Here is a 20,329-nt window from a genome sequence, read left to right as displayed (position 1 = left end):
CGGGCTGCCCGCGGGCACGGCGGGCCCGGGACACGCCCCGCTCCTCGGGCCGCCGCCCGCTCCGGCACGGGCACAGCGGGACGGAGCATCCCGGAGCGCCCCGGGCCGGCCATGCTCAGAGCACACTCGGTGTGCGCGACGGCGGGAGCGCCGGTCCCGGCGCCGTGCCAGTCCCGGTCCGTGCGTGGAGCGCGGTGCCGGTACGGTCCCAGTCCTGGTGCCATTGCCGGTGAAGTCCCAGTCCCGGTGCCGGTCCCATTGCCCGTCCCATTCTCGGGGCTGGTGCGGAGCGGCCTGGCGGAGCGGGGCGGTGCCGGTGCCGTCCCGGTGCCGGTGCGGAGGGGAGTGGCAGCCGGGGGCGGTGTTGGCGAGGAGGGGAGGAGGCGGTGGCGGTGCCGTCCCGCTCCGGTGCCGGAGCGGCCGCGCGGGGCGGTCCCGGCGGGGGCGGGGCGGGGCGGGGCGGGGCGGGGCGGGCCCGGGAGGGGGCGCGGCCGCGGCGGGGCGGGCGGAGGAGCGGCGGGGCCGGGCGCGGGGGCTGCCGGGAAGGGCCGTGGGCAGCGGCGGGCGATGGCGGCGGCGCGGGTCCCGCCGCGGCGGAGGCGGCGGCGGCTGCGGGGGCTCTGAGCGGGGCGGCGGCGGCGATGCGCGGCGCTCCCGGCGACGATGGAGGACCGGTCCCACAAGGTGCTGCTGGCGCTGGTGATGCTCTTCCTCTTCGCCGTGATCGTGCTGCAGTACGTCTGCCCGGGCACCGAGTGCCAGCTGCTGCGGCTCCGCGCTCTCAGCCCCGCCGCCGCCGCCGACCCGTACCGGGCGGAGGACGAGACGCCGGCGCGTTTCGTTCCCCGTTTCAATTTCTCCGCCGACGACTTGCTGCGGCGGGTGGACTTCAACATCAAGGGGGACGACCTGATCGTGTTCCTGCACATCCAGAAGACGGGCGGCACCACCTTCGGGCGGCACCTGGTCCGCAACATCCAGCTGGAGCAGCCCTGCGAGTGCCGCGCCGGGCAGAAGAAGTGCACCTGCCACCGGCCCGGCAAGCGGGAGACCTGGCTCTTCTCCCGCTTCTCCACCGGCTGGAGCTGCGGGCTGCACGCCGACTGGACCGAGCTCACCAACTGCGTGCCCTCCGTGGTGGACAGCAAGAAGGAGGTGCGGCTCCGGCCCTCCAGGTGAGGCCGTGCCCCGGGGGGCTCTCGGCGGCGGCGGCGGGACGGGCGATGGCCCGCGGGGCGCAGCCGTGCCGGGGATGCGGCGGGAGGAGGGAGGGGGCCGCGGTGTGAGCCCGGGAGCCCGGCACAGAGCAGCTGGCACCGCCGGGAGCCGCCGCGGTGGGCACAGCGTGCCCCGAGCTCTGCAGAGCGGGCAATACCTGCCCCGCTCCGCCGGCAGGGAGGCGATGGATGGAAGGGTGATGGAGGTGATGTCCCGCCGGCTGTCGCGGTTGTGGCCGCTCTCGGGGAGAGGCCGGGGGTGATGAGCCCGGTGACACAGGAGCAGGCCTGGCAGCCCCGCAGCCTGGGGACCCCCGAGCGGCTCTCGCAGGAGGGAGGGTGCTTCGGCTGCCTGCGAGCTTCCCCCAGAGCTTTTCCATCTTTGGCTGTACGGAGCTCCTGCAGCTCCAGTGTGCGCCAAGAATTAATGTTGGTTTTGGGACTGTTGGTGAGCCGCTGTATCTTCTTGGTACCTGAAGTTTGGCTTCAGGATGGCGGCCATGCAAAGTAAAGGTTACTGTTATGGCTGAGTTACTGCAAATATTTGCATTGTTCTTCAGCCCTAACCTTGATAATTTTGTGCTTGCATTTTGGATTTTAGTGGCACTGCTCTCTTTTTATTCCTGGATCTTCCCTGGAAGTTGCCAACCTCCCCTGACCGTAGCAAGGGTGTTGCCTAAGAGTTGCCCCTGCCTTTCAGAAGCCCAGGGGCTTTTCCTCCTGAGCAGTAAGGACCTGCTTCCCCCTCTCCCAGAGCTCTTTGATCAGAGCCCACCTTCGGCTGTGACAGACTCAGGAGCTTGTCTGTGGCTGTACTGTGTAGCAGAACTGCTCAGGGTTTCAGTGTCTTTTCCCCTTCTTTTGTGGGAAATTAGAAACTAGAGCATCACTCCTATTGCACTGTGAGACTAATGGCAGGTCCCTTTACAGAGAGGCTGCTGTTGTACATCATGCTATCTGAAGTCAAGTCTAAGCACAGATTCACTTGTAATACAAAGCAATTTCTTTCTAGAATTCCTTTTATATAGTGTGACACTACACTGCCATCTAGTAGAAAAATGCTTAGCATCATTATGGTCCTGTACCCAAGGACCAGCTCTTCATCAGACTTGGCTATTGTGATTCCTGCTCTTTTGTCTTCCCTTCTGCTTTAAATTTTAATTGTCTAATTTTTGTGACATCCCATTTGCTAACATCAGGACCAATTCCTTGCCCTCTGGATCTATTAGCCTCCTGGTTTCAGGTTGCTGAGCCTTGCAGCTACGTAGTTTATTTTACCTGTCCTATAAGCATGTTGTTTGTCAGCAGAAATGTAAATCACATAACATGTGCTCTGTTTTGCTGTACTGCTTCCACTGTTCCTCTTTCTCCAGAGATGGGCCTGGCCTGCAGTGCTGTACCTGTGGGTCAGGGATTTCCTTCCTTTCCTAGAGACAAGTCTGCCTGTGCTTGGTCTTAGCTGTGCCCTCCAGAAAAAGGGGAGGCTCCTTGTCCTGAACCCACCACCTGAGGTGGAAGGGAGCATCAGGCTGGAGAGCTGGGATTTTGTCTGCAGCTTTTGACTTTGTATTTTTTTTTCCCTTTGTTGGATACCAGACATGCTTTCCTGAGTTGGAATGGGAGCAGTGCATGTTCCTGCTCAGGAGTTCAGAGCGATGGTTTCTTATCCTATAAACAATGTCTGCTGTCACAGCTGACTTCTGAGAGGTCGCTAGGACTTGTGACTTGGGATTGAAGCCAGGAGAGAGGGAGGAAAATGAAGCTTTGATGATTTTGTGTTAGGTAGAGGTCTACTCTCTCAAAGCCTTCCAAATGATATTATACTTTTAATAACCTAATTACACAGCTTGCTGAATAGCTACAGTTATTCTCCAAAAAAAATGTCTTGACAAGCAATTATTTGGACTGCAATTTCTAAATGTTTAAAAAATACAAGGAAGAGAAGTTCTTAAATGAACAATAGTCCTTTCAAGTCTTTCTGCCCGTTTTAATACCTCGTCTTTAATTTTAGTTTGTGCTCTCAATTTAGCAGCAGTTCAGCTGACAACTGGTTAATTAGCAGCTCTACCTACTGCCAGTAGCAGACAGGAAGTCTAAGCCCTTTCTGGGCAGATAAAAGCTGCTTTCAGAGCTGCAGTAGGTGTGGGATGGGGGTGCCTAAGCTGGGAAGCCGTGCTGGCTCCAAGTGGGGTCAGCCTGGCTATTCCTGAACTGAGGTTTTTAGAGGGAGTCCTGACCATCCTGGGTCGTGTGTGATGGTGGGAAGGGAAAAGAACTCACAGCCCTGGCGTGCAAATCCTGAGAGAAGGGGAAGCAGCTTGGAGGAGTGCAGGGCCCATTTGGGGAGCATTGTGAGGGCAGGGAGAAGAATTCTATCAGGAGCATAGAAGAATTTTCTCAAGTGAACCTTGTCTTGATAAGGGTAGGAATTTATAGAAAAGGCATTTACAGTTGAGGTGATTGAAAAGTGAGACCTGTTGTAAGAGTGATTTGAACTCCTTGGCAGCTGCATCAAGCAGTCTATAGTTACTGTCTTGGGGCTGTGTAGCCTTGTCTGGAAAGACCCAAATCTTCCATCAAACCTTTTAGCTTGCACCTATGTGTGATTACTTTGCACAGGTGTTTGTCTTTTCAGGTGTGGCAAGTCTGCTTGTCAGATTGCTGGTTACCTGGGCTGGTCTCTAGGGGCCTTTTGTTTTCTTTAAAAGTTGAATCTTTGTTAGTCTGGAGGAAGCTCTGTTCTGGACCATGAAATGCTCAGCACCAGGTACAGAGCATCTCTGTGGTAGGATGGGATGGGATCAGCCTGGAGGGTGTACACATAAAGAACCTTGCTGCCTGCAGCAGTCATCCTGCAGTATCTGCTCTTAATTCTGTTAGTAGTCTGCCTCTGTTTTCTCTGGGAATTGCAGGTTTGGAGCACAGATTCCCTCAGTGGAGCAGTAGAAATACTCAGCATGGCTATTGTGCTTTAACACAATCCTGAAGTGGATTTAACACCATGGTCCTTTCCTGTCTGTGAGCTTATAGGTTCCCAAAATTTCCTTTTCTTTGTAATGGTGGCTTGTGCTCCTTAATAAGTAGCAAGCAGGTAAATAGAACCAAAGAAGGAGAAGATCTTTCTTCCCCTGGAAGAACATGGTTTTCTGGTGTGAGGGCTGGGATTTTTGTGTTTCTCTTCTTGGATCCCATTGATGTGCATGTTCTATATGCTCCTGTTCCTGTTTGTCTCCTGTTCCATCAGCCCTGCTCACCACTGCAGCACTCAGAAATCACAGAAAGGGGAAGGTATAGGCAAAATTGATGCTTTCAGTGCTCTGGATCTGCTACTTGGGAGGTGTGTGGAATGGGCTGATGGTGGTGGCAGAAAGGAGGGGATTGTCTCAGCTTCTTGGCACCAGTGGTGAGAAAGGAGAAATGTGCTTTTTCCTAGTCATGAGTGACTGACTTGGGTCACTTGATTGATTGTGGAAGCCTCAAAGCTTTTGGCACACTGAACGGAGGCAGCATCCAAAGTAACTGTGCATCACAGGACTGAGATTTCTCTCAACTCTGGCTAATTATTATGGGAAGTGTCTACTGAAGTTGTCTATAGCAGTAAATCCAGTGGCACCATTGCAAGAAACAAAAGGCCTTGAGGTTAGACAGGAAACTGTAATGAGACATAGGAGCAAATACAGGTACCAGCATTCTTAAGTGGTGTCATGGCTTTGTCCCCTCCTTGGTGAGAGATGTGGTTGTGGTTGAAGGTCAGGCTGTATTTGATGTTCCTCCTGGGTAGCATTAAAGGAAGGAGATGTTCCCTGTTGAAGGGAGAACGAGCTTGTAGAGCTGCCTCTGGAGCCAGAAAGTCTGAGATTGGAGGAAACTTTGTGCTGCTGGAACAAGCCTGTTGGGCCAGGTTGGTGCCTGCTGGCTTTTGGGAGGCCTGATGCTGGCACCAGGCTGTTGTGATGTGGGGCAGAGGCTGCTGGCAATGCATGGGTGTTCTTATCTTGTCCCTGCATGTTACTGCAACCCTTCCAAACTGAGTCTTACAAAAATCTGGAAAAAAAAAAAAAAGGTTGAAACACTTCCTAGCAAACTGGAGATACAGTGTGTGTCTCTGTTGGCTGAACAGATTAATCCACGTGCTCTTGAAAATGTGGGGTCACCTACTCTGAGCTCTGCACTACTGGCTCTAACTGAGGTGGGGTTAGTTTAGTTTCCCACAGTGAGTTTTTGTTATGGTGGAGTGTGTAGGTAGCTACAAAGGTATTGGTAACAGTTTCCCAGTGAACTGCTTTGGTGTGGAGGGGGAAAACCATCTGTAGCTCTGCCAGGGAGAGAAAATTCATTTGTAGGGTTTGGTTCTTAGCAGCCTTTGAGTGTGCCTCTCCCTGCTGCAGAGGTGTTAAATAGCTGTGCAAGTGGATGAACTCAGTGTTTCACCTGTAGTGGTGGAAGTTGGGGAATAGTTAAGCCCCATAAATCAGCACTTAAACCCCTTGCAGGCTGAAGAGGTCCCACGGTGCCCCAAGACTTTGGGTGGATAATGCAGGCTGCAGCAGGAGGTGGACAATTCAGAACCTCTGGAGCTGGTGGAGCAGACACATTTCCCAGGATGGAGTCCCCCAGTGCTGGGTGAAGCCTGGGGGGCTGCTCAGGGGGAGAGGGGACCAGCCCAGCTGAGCTGGAGGCTGTGAGTGAGCAGATGGGGTGACCTGCTGTAACCTGGGCTCTGGCCAGAGCACCAGGAGGGTGCCTGCCTGCCCTTGAAATACACACCACTGAAACTCCCCAGGAAAAACTGAGCAAAAAAAAAAAAAAAAAAAACCAAAAAAAAAAAACCCAAACAACAAATCACCAAAACCACAAAACAAAAAAACACCCAAAAAACAAACAAAAAAACCCAAACCAACAAAACCCAGAGCTTTTGCAGAGATGCTGCCAGGCCTGAGTGGCTCTGAGCTGCTTCATTGATCAGCAAGATTTCCTGATGCCCCTGCTTGTTCCAGCCTGGTGGTTGCAGGGTGGGATTTGCTATCTTGCCACCCACAAACCTGCACCTCCAGCAGCTGAATTTTCCTGCATGGCACCTCTTGGGACCAAAGCAGTAGGAGCAGTGGACCAGCCTACAGAGTGAAAAAGGGGTTTTGAGGGGAAGGGCAAGGCACTATTTTCATAAGTACAAGTGTTTCTTTCACCTAATCCCATTACAAGGACTAACCTTGAAAGGCTTGGTTATAAACTTAAGTTCATGGCTATTTTAGATTTGGACTGTAGGACTTGTAAAGCTCTCTAAATTGATATTGCTGGTTTTGCAGATAAAATGTTGGGCTTCTTAAAGGGATTAACAATAATTTTTCATATTAGGTCTCTTCAGTTCTCTAAGTCTTTAATAGGGTGCAAATTTACTTTCAGTTATTTGAAAGTATATGTTTCATACTGCCTTTAAATTTGAGCATGTCTTGTGGGTAGAGAGAAGGCATTAATTGTTGCAGAAATAATTCCCAGTGATTGCAGTAGAGCGTAGAGCAAGATATGAAGCACAGGTGTTATACCTTGAATTGTTTTATTCCATATGTTATCTGAGTTGGTCCTTCCTAAAGAAGAGAGTGGGAATTTGAACACTGTGGCATGGTGCTGCTGTACCAAGAATTGATTACTTTTTATTAAAAGGTTACCTTTCTGTTAATTTTTCTTTTGGAATTTATAAATATTCAAATTAAACTATAAATAAATGCTTTGACTGTATTAAAATAGACACAGATTGTGCCTTGTGATCCCTCTTGATAACTTTATGACCTTTAATAAAGGTTATCAAAGGCGCTTGGAAGTCAAGCGTTACCAATAAGTTATTTTTATTAAAAGACAGATTTTTAAGTTTAACAAGTCAAGCGTTGGTCCTGAGACATATTAACTGAGATTAATTTGTGCTTCATTTATTTAATCTGAATTGTCAGGAATCATGTTCTCTACTGATGTAAATGTCGGCAAAAAGGACTTATTAGTAGATTTGATTGCTTTTTAAATTTAACTAGCAGAGATGCACTGGCATGCCTAAGAGAATTGGTCTGTTTCTGTGAACAGTTCAGTGCCTAATGAATCACTTCAATGTACTTTTCTGAAGGAAAGCAGAGCAATTTAAATGTGCAATGCATTGATTTACCTCAAATGGATTAGGCCTCTGTGTGCAATCCTTTGCATTAATTTACTTTCTCCACAACTGTAATAATAAAGGCAGCATTTCTGTATGGCTTCGGCCCAAATTAGCTTGTGTAACTTGCTAGAAAGCAAAAATAATTGATATGTGTCTGAAAATGGGATGTTGGAATGGGTCTTTCTGAGAAGACACAGGCTTTGGGAAGTGCAGCAGGGTCCAGGATGCCTCTGGGAGCCATGCCAAGGGCAGGACAGCTGGGCTGGATGGAACCCCTGTCAAATGAATCTTGGGTCAAAGGTTTTCTTGACATTTTAATGGAAAAAAAATATATGTGTGTGTATATATATATATATTTGTGATTTGGTGCAACTCTAAGATTTTGGTGATGTGAACAAGTTTCTCTTTTTTAAGTTACTGAAGGAATAATACAAAATCTTGTAACTCCAGCATATTCAGCTTATTTTATTCCTGCAGTAACTTTTCAGTCATCTCTTCCCCTCCCATAAGCTCAACCTGCTGAGCAGCCAAGCGGCCAGGGCACAAAACTCTGGGTAATTCCCTTATTTAACCACTTTGCTGCAGCAATGGTGCCTGGGCTTTGTTTCACTCTGCAGGGATTACTGTGGGTGAGCAGCCCTCAGCCATTTTTGGAATTATCCTTGTAGGCTCCTTACATACTTGTGAGGATTAATCTCCCTTTCCCTTCTCGATCAGTTAATTCCCGTTGCTGGATCGCTGCCTGCCCAGATGCGAACAGGCAGGGGAGCAAAGCTGTTCAGCATCCCCAGCTGCTGCCTTGGTCCCTTGGGAGCCCAGTTCCCTGCTCCCGGTTTGGGGATGGAATTCTTGCCCGAGCAGTGCCTGAGGCTGCAGCTCCTTGGGTGGAAGCAAAGCCAGCCAGGAGAGGAGATGTGGGACTCTCATTTTCATGGGATGATGGAGGCAGCACGGTGACTGGGGTGGGGGGAAAATGCCATTCCTGCCATTCCTGCCTCCTCCTTCCTCCTCCTCTTCTTCCTTGGCAGCTGGCAAGCGTGGATTATTGTTTGTGATTGACTTGCTGATGCTGGCAATTGTACATTGTGTTCTGGGACTAATAGGGTAGCACCGAATTATTCAGGCGTTATTGAAACGAATCACATTTGTGATGAGTAATAAGTAGGAGACTTTGGTATTTATGAATAATTAACACAGTAAAGTTTTTCTTAGACATGAAGAAATTATTTAATTTCTACTGTGAACACTCTGTAAAATTAATGAAAGATAATTGCATTTGCTAATGTGAGACTAAGAAGCCAAAGCAATCCATTCTTTTGCATTTAAGTTCATATTGCTGATGTAAACAGCCAATGTAGATTTCCTTTAATATGTTTTCATTGGGTGGGACCTGTGTTTATCATCGAGTGGGGTGGGTTTTGTGGAAATAGAAAGTCTAAACACTTCATGTGCTGTTGCCTTTTCCATCCACTCCCATATCTCTGGGTGGATAGTGAATATATGCATATAACAAGATAATGTTTTTGAATAAGTGGCAATTAGGACCAGCTTTTTTTCTTCTTCCCTGACTTTAGCCTTCTTTCTCAGCTGTTCATGCTTTTAAAGACAGAATCCATTTAAGCTATTATATACAGCTTTGAGTGAAATCTCCTCTTTTTTAGTCTTGAAAAAATCATTAGTCTTTAGAGGCCTATAAATCATAAGATCCATTAGGGGTGAGACTCAAATCATGTTACTTCTTGCTGCTCAGCTGCTTATCCAACTCTGAAGGAGCCAAACTTTTGATGTAATATAACTAAATATATGCAGCTATGAGGGAGATAATCTTGCAGCATAAATGATTTTGCACATCTCCATAAAGGCATGAAGAAGAGTATGCCTTTCATGAGATCCTTGTAGCAAATGCTCCTAATTTCCTGTAATCAAAAGGATTGTGCAGTTTTGATGCTCTTAGAGGTCCGAGTAGCTGGAAGATCAATTCTGCCATAAATCCTTTTTTTTTTTTTTGGCTAAGTTAAAACATTGCAAGGCTCCCAGCAATGGCAATCTGCTCATTCAGTGCTCTGTTTGAGCTGTAAGATCCTTCGGCAGACGCCCAAATTGAGTGACTGAAACACTCTCTGCCACTGATTATTTCCTTCAGCCTTCCTTGGGTTCAGAGCAAAGCAACTATTTTAACCCCCCCTGTTAAGCAAAACAATGTTTCCTTGGTCAAAGCCAGAGAAGCTGCTTTTGAGAGTTTCTTTTTCAGGGTAACTGAGGGGAGAGCATTTCCTTTTGCCTGTGGGAAAGTTAGTCCCTGGAGCAATCCCAAGCCATTCTGAGGTACCAAGTTTTTTTGGTTTTTTTACTGTGGGTTCAGAGAAAGTTATTTGGAATAAGCTTGTGTCTTGCTTAAGCAAAACCTGCCAGGTAGTAACTTTATCATGTTTTTTGCCAGCAGTTAACTCATCTTGGTGGGGAAGGTGCTGTGGGGGCTCTCCTCCCCATGGAGGAGGAGAGGGGGCTGGAGGTGGGAGGAGGGTCTGTCCCTGCAGCATTTCCAGAAGAGTGGCAGGTTTTGTTCCTCCTGGAACTAATTCCTCCAACTGTAGAAGATGGCTGTGTGGCTTCTGCCTTTCACAGAGCTGTTTCTTTTTCTTTGAGGGGTGTTGGATCCAATCAGAACAGTGGTATCACAGAGAAAGAGAAAGCGCTCAAGGAAATGTCAGACACAACAGGATGTGCCTGCTGGATGGTAGCTGAGTGACTTGCAAAAACATTAATGGCATAAATTAGTCTTTAACTCCTTCAACTCTTGTGTGCTGGTAAGCATTCAAGTCAGTCTCTGGTAAGAGAAAAAGCTTGTCTTGGCATGGTCACCCCATTTTCTCTTTTACTAAGTGCATATCTTTAGCCAAAACTTCAGTTGGTTTGGGGGTTTTTTACTTTGGTGATTTCTAGCAACTATAGGTCAATAAAATGTGGGGTAGAATTTTTGCTTTCAAATGCAGCTGGCTATAAAGATCAGTTGTTTGGCTTTCATGTGGCATGTTGCTGCTTAATTCTGGTTAGCTTGAAGGAAAAGTGGTACATAAACATGGAGTGGGATTGGAGAAGCCAAGACATTATACCTGGGCTGAGTCCTGTCTTCATCACCAAGTCTGTCATCTCTTCTCAGCCACTGCCTTGTCTGTGTAATTCAGCTCTTTGCACAAGGATATCTTTCCATCTGTACATAGCATAAAGGATGTTGGATTTCCTAGCCTGGCTGCATGTAGTGGCTTTGCTGTCTACATGTGACTAGTCCTAGGTAGAGGCACTGGAAATATTGTGTTCAGTTTGAATTTAGGGAATCTGTAGTGTTTAAATAGAAAACCAGAGTGCTGTAGTGACAGGTGACAGCAGCCTGCTGTGCACATGCTGGTGTCCTGGGAGGGCTGTGATGTTCCTTCTCTTCCCAGGAAGGTCAGAGGAAGCTCCCTGTCCATGTGGCTGCTGGTGTGGGGTCACACCACTCAGTGCTTCCAGGCCAGACCTCTTGCATCATCTTGGTTTCACCCCTTTTCACGAATGAAGCAATGTACAACTTTGCTCTTTGAAATTAACAGCTTAGGAAGATCCTAAGTACAGTTGTCCTAAAGTAAGATCTACTCATGCTCTAAAGGTGTATTTGTGAACCTGGTGCTCTGACTGAAGGGTGTAATGAAAAAAGCCAGGACCTGCCCTCCAAACAGGAGACTTTGGGGGTGTGACACCAGAAGTCCTGCCCAAAGTCAGTAGGAATGAAACTGCTGTGCTTTAAGCTGCTGCTTTGTCTGGTGGCTGTCAAGGCTGCAGCTGCTCAGAGTGGAAGGGACTAGACCATCAGAAGGCACAGTGGTAGCAGAGACCTAGGAGAAGCCTCAGTTCCTTGATATGAGACTTCCTTCAGAAGTCAGTTCCTTGTATCTCTTAACTCTGTTAAATTGCAAGACTGTTGTATTGTCATTTAAGTCAGTCCTGCTTCAGATAGACCCCAGGTGAGCCCATAAACACAACTGATGGATTTGGCAAAGCACAGTTATGAAAGCCTTTTTTTCATCCTGTTTCCAGAGAAGAGGCAGAAAACAAATGAAAAGAGTAGTTGCACCTGCAGCTGCTTTCCCTGAGATGAGGCAGCCTTCTACTGGCTCACTTTCCATGCTGATAGTTGCATTTTGGAAGTCAGCAGTGTTCTGGGTTGGAATACGAGCACTCTCAGAATTTTATGGATAGAGACAACTTCCTTAGTGAGTTAGATTTATGGGGTATTGCTGATAATACCTGCTGGAGATTGGAGCTCACCGTTTGCTAGCAGTGATGCAGAACAGCTGAACAAGAGGGCAGTGGCTGGGGATGAGTTTTGACTGGGAAAGACTTCTGCAAGCTGCTTTATCACCCAGTATTTTGTGGCATAGTTAACATGCTACCATGTGCAAGAAGAAATTGCAGTTTTGCTAGAAATACAATCAGCAGAAAATACTGTACAGGAAATGTGTTAGCAGTGCCCTGTGTTTTGAATTACTGAGCTATTTTGTTGCTTGCAAGGATGAAAGTACTAATTGCATGTGGCCTGGGGTTTGGTACAATACAGCTTTTGGAAAAATCTGCCGTAAATGGTTTTAAATTTATTTATTGGGACATTTAAGTGTAAGCACATAATGGTGCTGATATTTCTGGAGATGGGATCAGAAGGAGGTTGTGCATCACTAGGTTTAAGAGGCACACAAACTATGTCTTGTCAAGCTTGAACTCTGTTGTGTTACCAAAAGTACTTAAATATATTGCCTAAGCATAGGCTCAAAGTGTTTAAATTTATTGCTCAGGGCTGTGCAGAATAGGGATCAGTAACAGTGTCAGCATGTTTTGTTGCCCTGGAGTGGCAAGGTTTTGTGCTCTGCAGGCTTGGGCTTTTGAGTGTTTTCTCTCTTGTTTGGGCTGCCATCTTTCCCCTGCTGCAGTTCTTGCTGTCTTGCACCTTGGGGTGGTCAGTGCTGCAGCTGTGTGTGCACCAGCACAAGCAGAGGGTGCAGGGTCCAGAGAGTTGCTGAGACACGTGAAAGTTGAGATTCCCTGTTACAGGACCCAAAGACCTGGGGAGAGGTTGGGTAAATTGATGCATCCATGTGATGTTGTCCATCCTGGCTGGTATATCTGCCTTGGGCTGGGGACCTGGAGAACCAAAAGCAGCACCTTACTCAGACTCTGTGTAACAGCCATGCCTCTGCAGGAAGGCTGTAGGAAGAGATGCCTTTCCTGGGCAGGCATCCTGGTTTGTTTGAGGGTACAGGTGAAAATGGGAGTTTTAAATCTGTTTTCCATCAGCATCTGAAAGAGCACACTGAAAAGGCCAACTCTGTTTGACCTGAATCCAGACCTCCCGTCAGCCAATCCTTTTTATAAAATTGGTCAGTGTATCAGGCAGCCTGGAGAAAAAAACACAGAAAGGACTTAAGAATAACTGAGCTCATGGTGAGATAAAAATTTCTCAGAGCCTGGATTATGGAGGGATCTGGTTATTTGTGAAATATATAAGCAGATTCTCTGGCTCGGCTGCGGAGGCTCAGCAGTTGTGCTGGAGGATTTGATTGTGTGCTCAGCCCATCCTGCTGCTCTCCCAGGTACAGCTGAGTCTGGAAATTGAGGTTTAAGGCTGATGACAGCTTGTGTATTAAATGTTACAAATTAACTGTACTTTGGAAATTGCAATTATAGGCTTTTTTTAAGGAATCTAAGGCTCTCTTGTTTATTCTCTGAAGAGTTGGTTTTGCTTTTCCTGTCATGTTATGTTTTTTTTCTGAAATTAGCAGAACATTTTTGCTTCTGCTTTTTCCTCATGTATCATCTGATGTCAGGAAGGTGAATTGCTTCCTGCAATAAACCTCTGTAATCATAGAAGAGTTATGGGTATAAAGTGCAGTATCATACTTTATTTTTTCCCTTACAGTAAAAATATTTAATGTCTTATAAAATGGTCCATCAAGATAAGTGATATTCTGGTCTCTTTACTCTTGTGATTAAAACTCTTTTTAAGGATATTTGTGTGTCTCAGAACATGTTGGAGTTCCCAGTACCTTTAGTTGTTTAGAATAGAGGTTAGGCTGGTTAAACCTGAGGTCTGTCCTCTCTTGGTGATGGGCACCCAAGCTGAAATCTGATCATCAAGAGAAGGTAACACAGTCTGTGAAGTGAGTTGCTCTTTTTTGGCAGCAGGTGTTACCAAAATGCTTTCCTGTGACTTTCATGTATTGGGCTTCCCAAGACCCTTATGGAGAACAGCTTTGGGGTGGGAACCTCATCTCCTTCCACCAAGCACTTGGCAGACAGAAGTCACTGGACACATGAGCATTTACAGGTGGCTTGCCTGTGTAGGACTGTATCTTCTAAGGTATGGTTAATAATTTTGATTATAGCAGAGGACTGATGTAATTTCCTATGGAAAGGGGAAGCAGGCATCTGGGATGCAATGTAGAGGCAGGAATTGCAGTTCTGGGCTGCCAGAAGTCATTCCTTTTTTGGTATTTGTGGAAGTTTGTGTTGGGCTCTATCACAGGACTTGGGAGATGTGTTTTCTTTTGGATTTAGGTTACTGTAGGATTTATGGAAGCTGAAGAGTACATTGTGTCCTTGTGTACAAGGGCATGATCTGTGCTTGTGTAAGTGATCCTAAAATCTGTGATGAGATAGCTGTGGGAGCCAATCTTGGATGTTTGGAGAAGTGAGGAGCAGAAAGACAGACTTTTTAGCTCATTCTTTTATTTTGCAAGAGGTTTTTCATCTTTGCTTGAGCAGCTGAGATGAAACATCCCTTTCTGTTAAGGACAGAAGCAAAACCCTTCACTTTAATGCAGGGAGCAGGGCTGGGATGTGCTGCAATCACTTGGCTTTGATCCTTGGTTGTGGTGTAGGAGAGCACAGTGCAGCTCAGGAAAGTGTAGTGGTGAAGTGTTTCTGAGTCCCTGGTTTAGACTGGTGCCTGTGTTGCTGGCCCAGGGTAAGATGAGATCACTCCAGCCTGCAAGTGCCATCGAGCTCTTTGGGGTCACCTGCAGCAGTCCCATCCCAGCCACCTCTTCCTCACCTCCTGTTCCCCCTCCCAGCTGCCCCCCAGGCAGGGAGACTGGGGGAAAATTTTCCAAGAGGACTGTCAAAAAATAGTCTGTTCCCTCCCTGCTTGAAGATTGGGGCTCTCTTATGGCCTTTTATTTTATACACAGTTCTTGTGTTGGTTGAGCAGCCTTTTTGCAAGCTCCACTGCTCCTTCGGCTGGGAGCAGGGTTTCTGCCTAGCAGAGATTTTGTGGTAAAATTTATTGTGCTGTACTTGAACACTAGTGGGTTGGGTTTTTCCCTTCTCTCTTTAAACAAGCTTCCCCCCCCCCCCCCCCCTTTTTTTTTTTCACTAATGGGGAATTTCAGCTTGTCCTCTGTTTAAGCACAGTTCAAGCTTTTCCAGGAAAATTGAATGAATCAGTAATGCTTCTCTCTTCTGCTTCTTGTATGCTTAGCTAATTGTATTATTTTTATTGCGGTTCTGATTGCATAAAGGCCTTTTTCTGGCATCATTTTCTGCACAAGAGAGGGCAGACAAGATCTTTAAGGTGGTGCTTCTCCCTCAGGAGCTGTGTTATCCCCAGACCTTCAGAGTTTGGGAATCACAGCTTTAGGAAGAGGTTGAATCTGAACAAGGACAGACAGTTCTTAGAGTGTGTTGTTCTCCTGTGGACTGAGGGGTTTTCATTCAAATGCTGTGCAGGGATGAGCATGCAGGAGCACAGGATGACTTTGAGCTTACCCTTTGGCAGCAGGGAGAGGCAGCTTCCCTCCACAGCTCCCAGGCAGGCCCTTGGTGCTCCTTATTTCCTTTGCTGCCACTCACTCTCCTTGCAGATCCCAGCACAGTCCCAGAGGTTTGTTCTTAATTGTTTCACCTTTCACATAGACTTGATGCTCTCTAGATTGATGTCTTGAAGCATGGGTTTAAAAATCAAATAGCAAATGACTGCACTCCAGTGGATGCTATTGCACCAGACATTACGTTTTAGAAGTCACTGTGGTTAAGTGGAGTATCTCTGGAATCTTGTTTTTATCAAGACATTTATGTTCCCATCTAATTTTTGTGGAGAGTCGTTTAGACATTTTCCAGATTAGAGCATAATGGAACTGCTAGCTATAAATGTTCAGAGGAATCCATTACACATGCTGATTTAGTGGTTAGTCACAATTACTTTGGAGCTACAGTGTCAAATTTAACACCAACCTTCAAAACCGCATATTGTGAAATCCGGTCATCATTCCTATGAGATGTTCCAGCCTCCCTGAGAAGAAAAAGACATTTTGTACAGCAAGATATAAAAGCAATTTGGAGGGGACAGGCCAATGCTAGAGGAACAACTCGGTGTAAGAAGCAAACCAGCAGGCAGCTTTTCCTTGTAGAGTTTTAGCCTTTTTCTTTCTGCTCCATTGAACTCCAGAGGGTTGTGGTGGCAGTGGGCTGGTGTGCTGATTTCCATGGGTGCTCCATTGAAGCCCAGAGGGTTGTGGTGGCAGTGGGCTGGTGTGGTTATTGCCATGGGTGCTCCATTGAAGCCCAGAGGGTTGTGGTGGCAGTGGGCTGGTGTGCTGATTTCCATGACTGATGGAGCTGGAGCAGGACAGTCCCATGTGCTGCAAACCTTTCTCTTTCCTGCAGCATTGCAGGGTCCTGGCTGTTCCCACACAGGTCCCCTTGAGGTCAGGACTGGTATTTCTGTAAATGGTAGTGGAGATGTTCCTGCAGGTTCTTTGGAGAAGGCACCATAGAGCTGTAGTTAATAATTAGAGCGACTCTTGAGTAACACAAGTTGTCAACAGACATTTTCACTAACTATATATAGGTGTGGGTTTAAAAATCAAATAGCATCTGGTTTAAGCAAAGCCTGAGAGTGGAAACTGTTGCCTGTTTTGCTTTTGAAACATCACCTTTTCCCTGAGATAACTCCCTGCTTGTTGCAGTTGCCTGTGTGTTCCCACATCCCACAGATGGGAGCTGTGTGCAGTGTCCTGAGCTGCACCTTCTCTGCCTTCCTGGGGTGGGAATTATTGCTCTGAATTGAATGACCTGCATCTTGCTGGGTGTTGTTTGCTGAGGGGAGGCTTATGACCTGCAGGACTGACTATTTCCTTGCTCTCAGCTTTTGAGTTGAAAGTGAGTTCATCTGAAGGTTGTTAGAGCACTCTGTCTTGGGTTTTAAAGCCAAGGGTGGAGGTGGTCAAAATGAAATTAACCTGAGATTTAGAGAATGAGCAAGTAAGTCCCACAGAATTTGTGCGTGTTAGAGTCTCAGAACAATATTTATGGTAAGGGATTAAGGTGTGCAGTTGGACATCCTGAAGCTCTTTGGTTGCTTTGTTGTCCAAGAATATTTGTGTTCACAGTGGTTAATGCTAGAGATGCTCACAGGATACCTGAAAGTGCTTCACTGTCAGTAGTTTAACAGATTGGTGTTGTTAAGACTTGACCTTAGTTCGGAATTTTTTCTTGATACCTGGAGGAGATATTAAAATTCTAGGTTTGTGCAAGCTTGAAAGCGTCACTACTCTGATCGATAGCTGAGTTTACTGGTAAAGCTTCCTAAACACATAGGAATTTTTAGATATTTCAGTTCAGCTCTCCCTTCTTACCAGTTGCCCAGACATTAGAACACTTTAAGACCTGTCTAACACACAGATCATGTAACCCTTTCATTCCCTTGGGTTTAGAACTTTACTTTGTGCTCAAGAACAAAAATAAGCTTTTAGAAGAGGTAACATTAGAGAACTTCAGTTCTGTCTTGAAATTAAGTTTTCTGGGAGTTAACAGCAAGGTTACTGTGAGTTTGAAGTACCTGGGGAAGGAGTTTGTACTGGCTGTTATGCCTCTGGCAGCTCACCCTCAGCTTGCTCCTGGAGGCATCCACAGGGCATTGAAAATGTCAAAGCAGATATTGTGCCCTGGGGTGCTGCCAGGTCTGATCTTGATTTGATCTCCAGAGCTGCCTGGTCTGGCTGCTGTGGAGCTGAAATCTGCAGACTCCCTGTTGTGTGTGCCCTGGGCTTGGCAGGGGTGGTGCTGTCATGGCCCAGCTCACCCCTGTTAAAGACAATGGTGCTCATCCCGTTGATTGCATGAAGAGGCCCCTTCCCTGGAGAGGCTGCCTGCCAGGAAAGGAGATAATTCATGCCCTGCATCAGCCCTGTCTTAAATTGGTTGAAGATCAGGATCCGGTTAGCTTTAATGATAAGAGCCGGGATTCTGCAGTGTCAGCTCTTTTCCACAGGGTTTATGCTGGGACCACAAAACTCATAGGAGTTGTGTGATGGGATGAGAGGTTAAGAGCCAGTGTAATAGCCACAAAATGTTCCAGCCTTACAAAGAAATGTCACTGCATCCTCCTTGGATACTTGTAATTAGTAATTCCTGATTTGCCCTGGCTCTTTAGAGGAGTCTGCTGGGAGGACAAGCCTGTGAGCTGCACTTGGCTGCCTGGTTAGGGCTGTTAAACCAGAGTGCTGTTTCTGACATTGTTCATTTTTAGGACTGGTTTCCATGATTTGCTTTAACTGTTGTCATTAGCAATTTGCTGGGCTTCATTTTGGGGATGGGAGAGCACTTTGTGATCTCTGAAGCATTTGGAAGTACAGCAGTGTATGGCAGTGACAGTACATAAACCAGAACAATAGTATTGCTTTCTAATGCTGTATTTTTTAAACTCTGTTTTCTCTTTAAAACTAATTCTTCTGGGCAACTCAACTGAGCATATGTATTATTGCTAACATTTTCTTAAAATCAAATCTAGTGCATACAGGTTTTTTACTGTTGCTTTTAGAGGACTAATTTCTTTTTTTCTTCCCCAGTAGACTGTGTTCATCCTGCTCTCGTGACTTTTTTCCTGTTTAATTGCTTTAGCATTGCACTGAGTTCTGCTTTCACTCTTTAATTGGCAATCGTATCGTGTCCATGGTGAAAGAGAGGGAATTTCACTGTGGAATTGAAGGCAGACATTGGGACCACTGTGTTTTCATTTAATGAGGAAGGTACTTAGTACTTCTCTTCAGACTGTACCTATTACACCAATAAGTGGTGTCTACTTAAGTGAAGGCTGTCAGATATATAATAACACTCTGTAAAGAATTAGGGCATTGATAGCAACTCACCAAGACTTTGTGCAATGGCACAACCAAGGGGGAGCCATTGCTGCCAGTGTCATGGGAGGTATGGGCTGATATGGGTGGTAGGGATGTGGCCAGAGGAGCCTTTGCTTCTCTGGCGCTCAGGTGGATGAGTCCAAGCTGAGTCCACCTCACCTCTGTGCCCTCTTCTGTGCTTGTGGGCTTTGCATGGCAAGCTGGGAAGCCTCGCCTTAGCACTGCAGTAAAATGGTATAATTGAGATGATTTCTTCCCAGTGGGCTGAGATACCCCTGATGCCTTTATATTCCTCATGTATGAATGCTCAGTTGCAGCTTTCATGCGTTTTCTTTCTGTTGGTTGCTCTGGGAGCTGGCTCAGTGTAGAGCTACACCTGATATGGGGCAACAGAACTGCTCAGACTTCTGGCCCTGGGTCCTGTTTAAACCACCCAGCCAATTTTGTTAGCTCTGCTGAGTTAGTGTATAAATAGCTTTTGTTCAGCCTCTATAAATGCCGTAATGTCTTGTCTGTGAGGGTTCCTGCACTTAACATTTTAGGGTTCTTAGGGTATGGCACAGACAATTATTGATCGCTTCTTATAGGTGCCTGTAGTTAGCATAAAACAGGAAAGTACAGCTTGAGTTGTGGGCACTTATTTATAAATATCTTAGAGCAGCCAGGAAGCCTTGGAAGGCTCAGTTTGTGCCCCTTGGTGTGGGGCTGTGGTCTTGGGTCACCCCAGCTCCTGTACCTGGGGTTCAGAGCCAAACCCTCCAGCCCTGGCAGCAGCAAGCACCATGCACCTGGAGCTCCCTGCCTGGGTAAGGAGGCGTGAAGGAACAGCACAGCAAGTTGTACTTTTGCATAATAACTACGACTCTCATCCTGCCACCTGCCCAGGCTTTGTGGCTTTGAGGTCACATTGATGCAAATACGCTGTGCTGAGTGCTGGGAGAGCATCTTTCCTGCTTCTTCTCCCTTTTGAAATGCATGCCACATGTCCTGGAATTCAGATTAATCAGAAGCAGGAATGTTTGTACCAAGATTGGCTGATGTATTTATTTTACCCAGGATTAATTTATAAACTCTATCTCTACCTGAAGAAGTTTGATTAGCATTATAAATCTAACGTGCAATGGATACTGAAGGAATTGAGCTTTAAAAAAAAGGAGATGGGAAATGAGAGGGAGAAATTGGATTTAAATTGCAAGGCTGCCTGTGGTCCTGGAGGAGCTGGGTAAGGTCATGTTCCCTGAAAAAATGTAGTCTGTGTGGAATCTACTTGTTTTATTTATTACAGGTATTCAAAACGTGCTTAACCCAGATCTGGATGTGCCTTAAAGATTAAGAGCTGATAACAATAACAGAACCTTTGTTTTAGTTGCAAAACTACACAACATTTATTCCCTAACGTGGACCACAGAAATAAAGATGTAAATCCCAACTGGCAGCTGTGATAGTGGGTTTCATTTTTGTGATGCACAAGATTTTGAGCCAGCGCTAGGACCTGAGTGATGAAACTGTGCCCATGTGAATGCACATCTATCCTGCATAGCCAGATGTCTTTCAAATCCTTGGTCAAGCTTCCTGTGGCCACCCTGTGAACATTAGTGGAGCTGCTGCTTGCAGAATTTATCTCTACAAAGTCCCTAACACTGGGATTTTCCTCCATGGGCAGACAAATGACTTAGGAGAAAAAAGATATTTTCCTGAAGAGTGGTGACCAGTATTGATAAAGTTTAGTATTGAAATGATTTTTTAACTGCAGACCTGTTTGAGGGCAAGGGATTTTCTATAGAGTAAGACTGTTTTTTGTGTTG

The 20,329-nt window shown here is 46.6% G+C and overlaps 1 protein-coding gene across 1 annotated transcript in view; it reads left to right on the top strand.

Annotated features, from left to right (window-relative positions):
- Positions 1–517: 517 nt before the first annotated feature.
- Positions 518–20,329, top strand: part of HS6ST2 (heparan sulfate 6-O-sulfotransferase 2) — a 125,346-nt gene continuing 105,534 nt past the window's right edge. The window contains exon 1 of the mRNA XM_054641369.2: positions 518–1,175. Within this exon, the coding sequence (XP_054497344.1) occupies positions 664–1,175 (512 nt within the window). The 5' untranslated portion in view covers positions 518–663. The remainder of the gene's footprint in view (positions 1,176–20,329) is intronic.

The sequence above is a fragment of the Agelaius phoeniceus genome, chromosome 14 (genome assembly GCF_051311805.1).
Source record: "Agelaius phoeniceus isolate bAgePho1 chromosome 14, bAgePho1.hap1, whole genome shotgun sequence".
NCBI classification, from domain to species: domain Eukaryota; kingdom Metazoa; phylum Chordata; class Aves; order Passeriformes; family Icteridae; genus Agelaius; species Agelaius phoeniceus.
The sequence above is the reverse complement of the archived record's forward strand: the minus strand, read 5'-3'. Positions and strand labels throughout refer to the sequence as shown.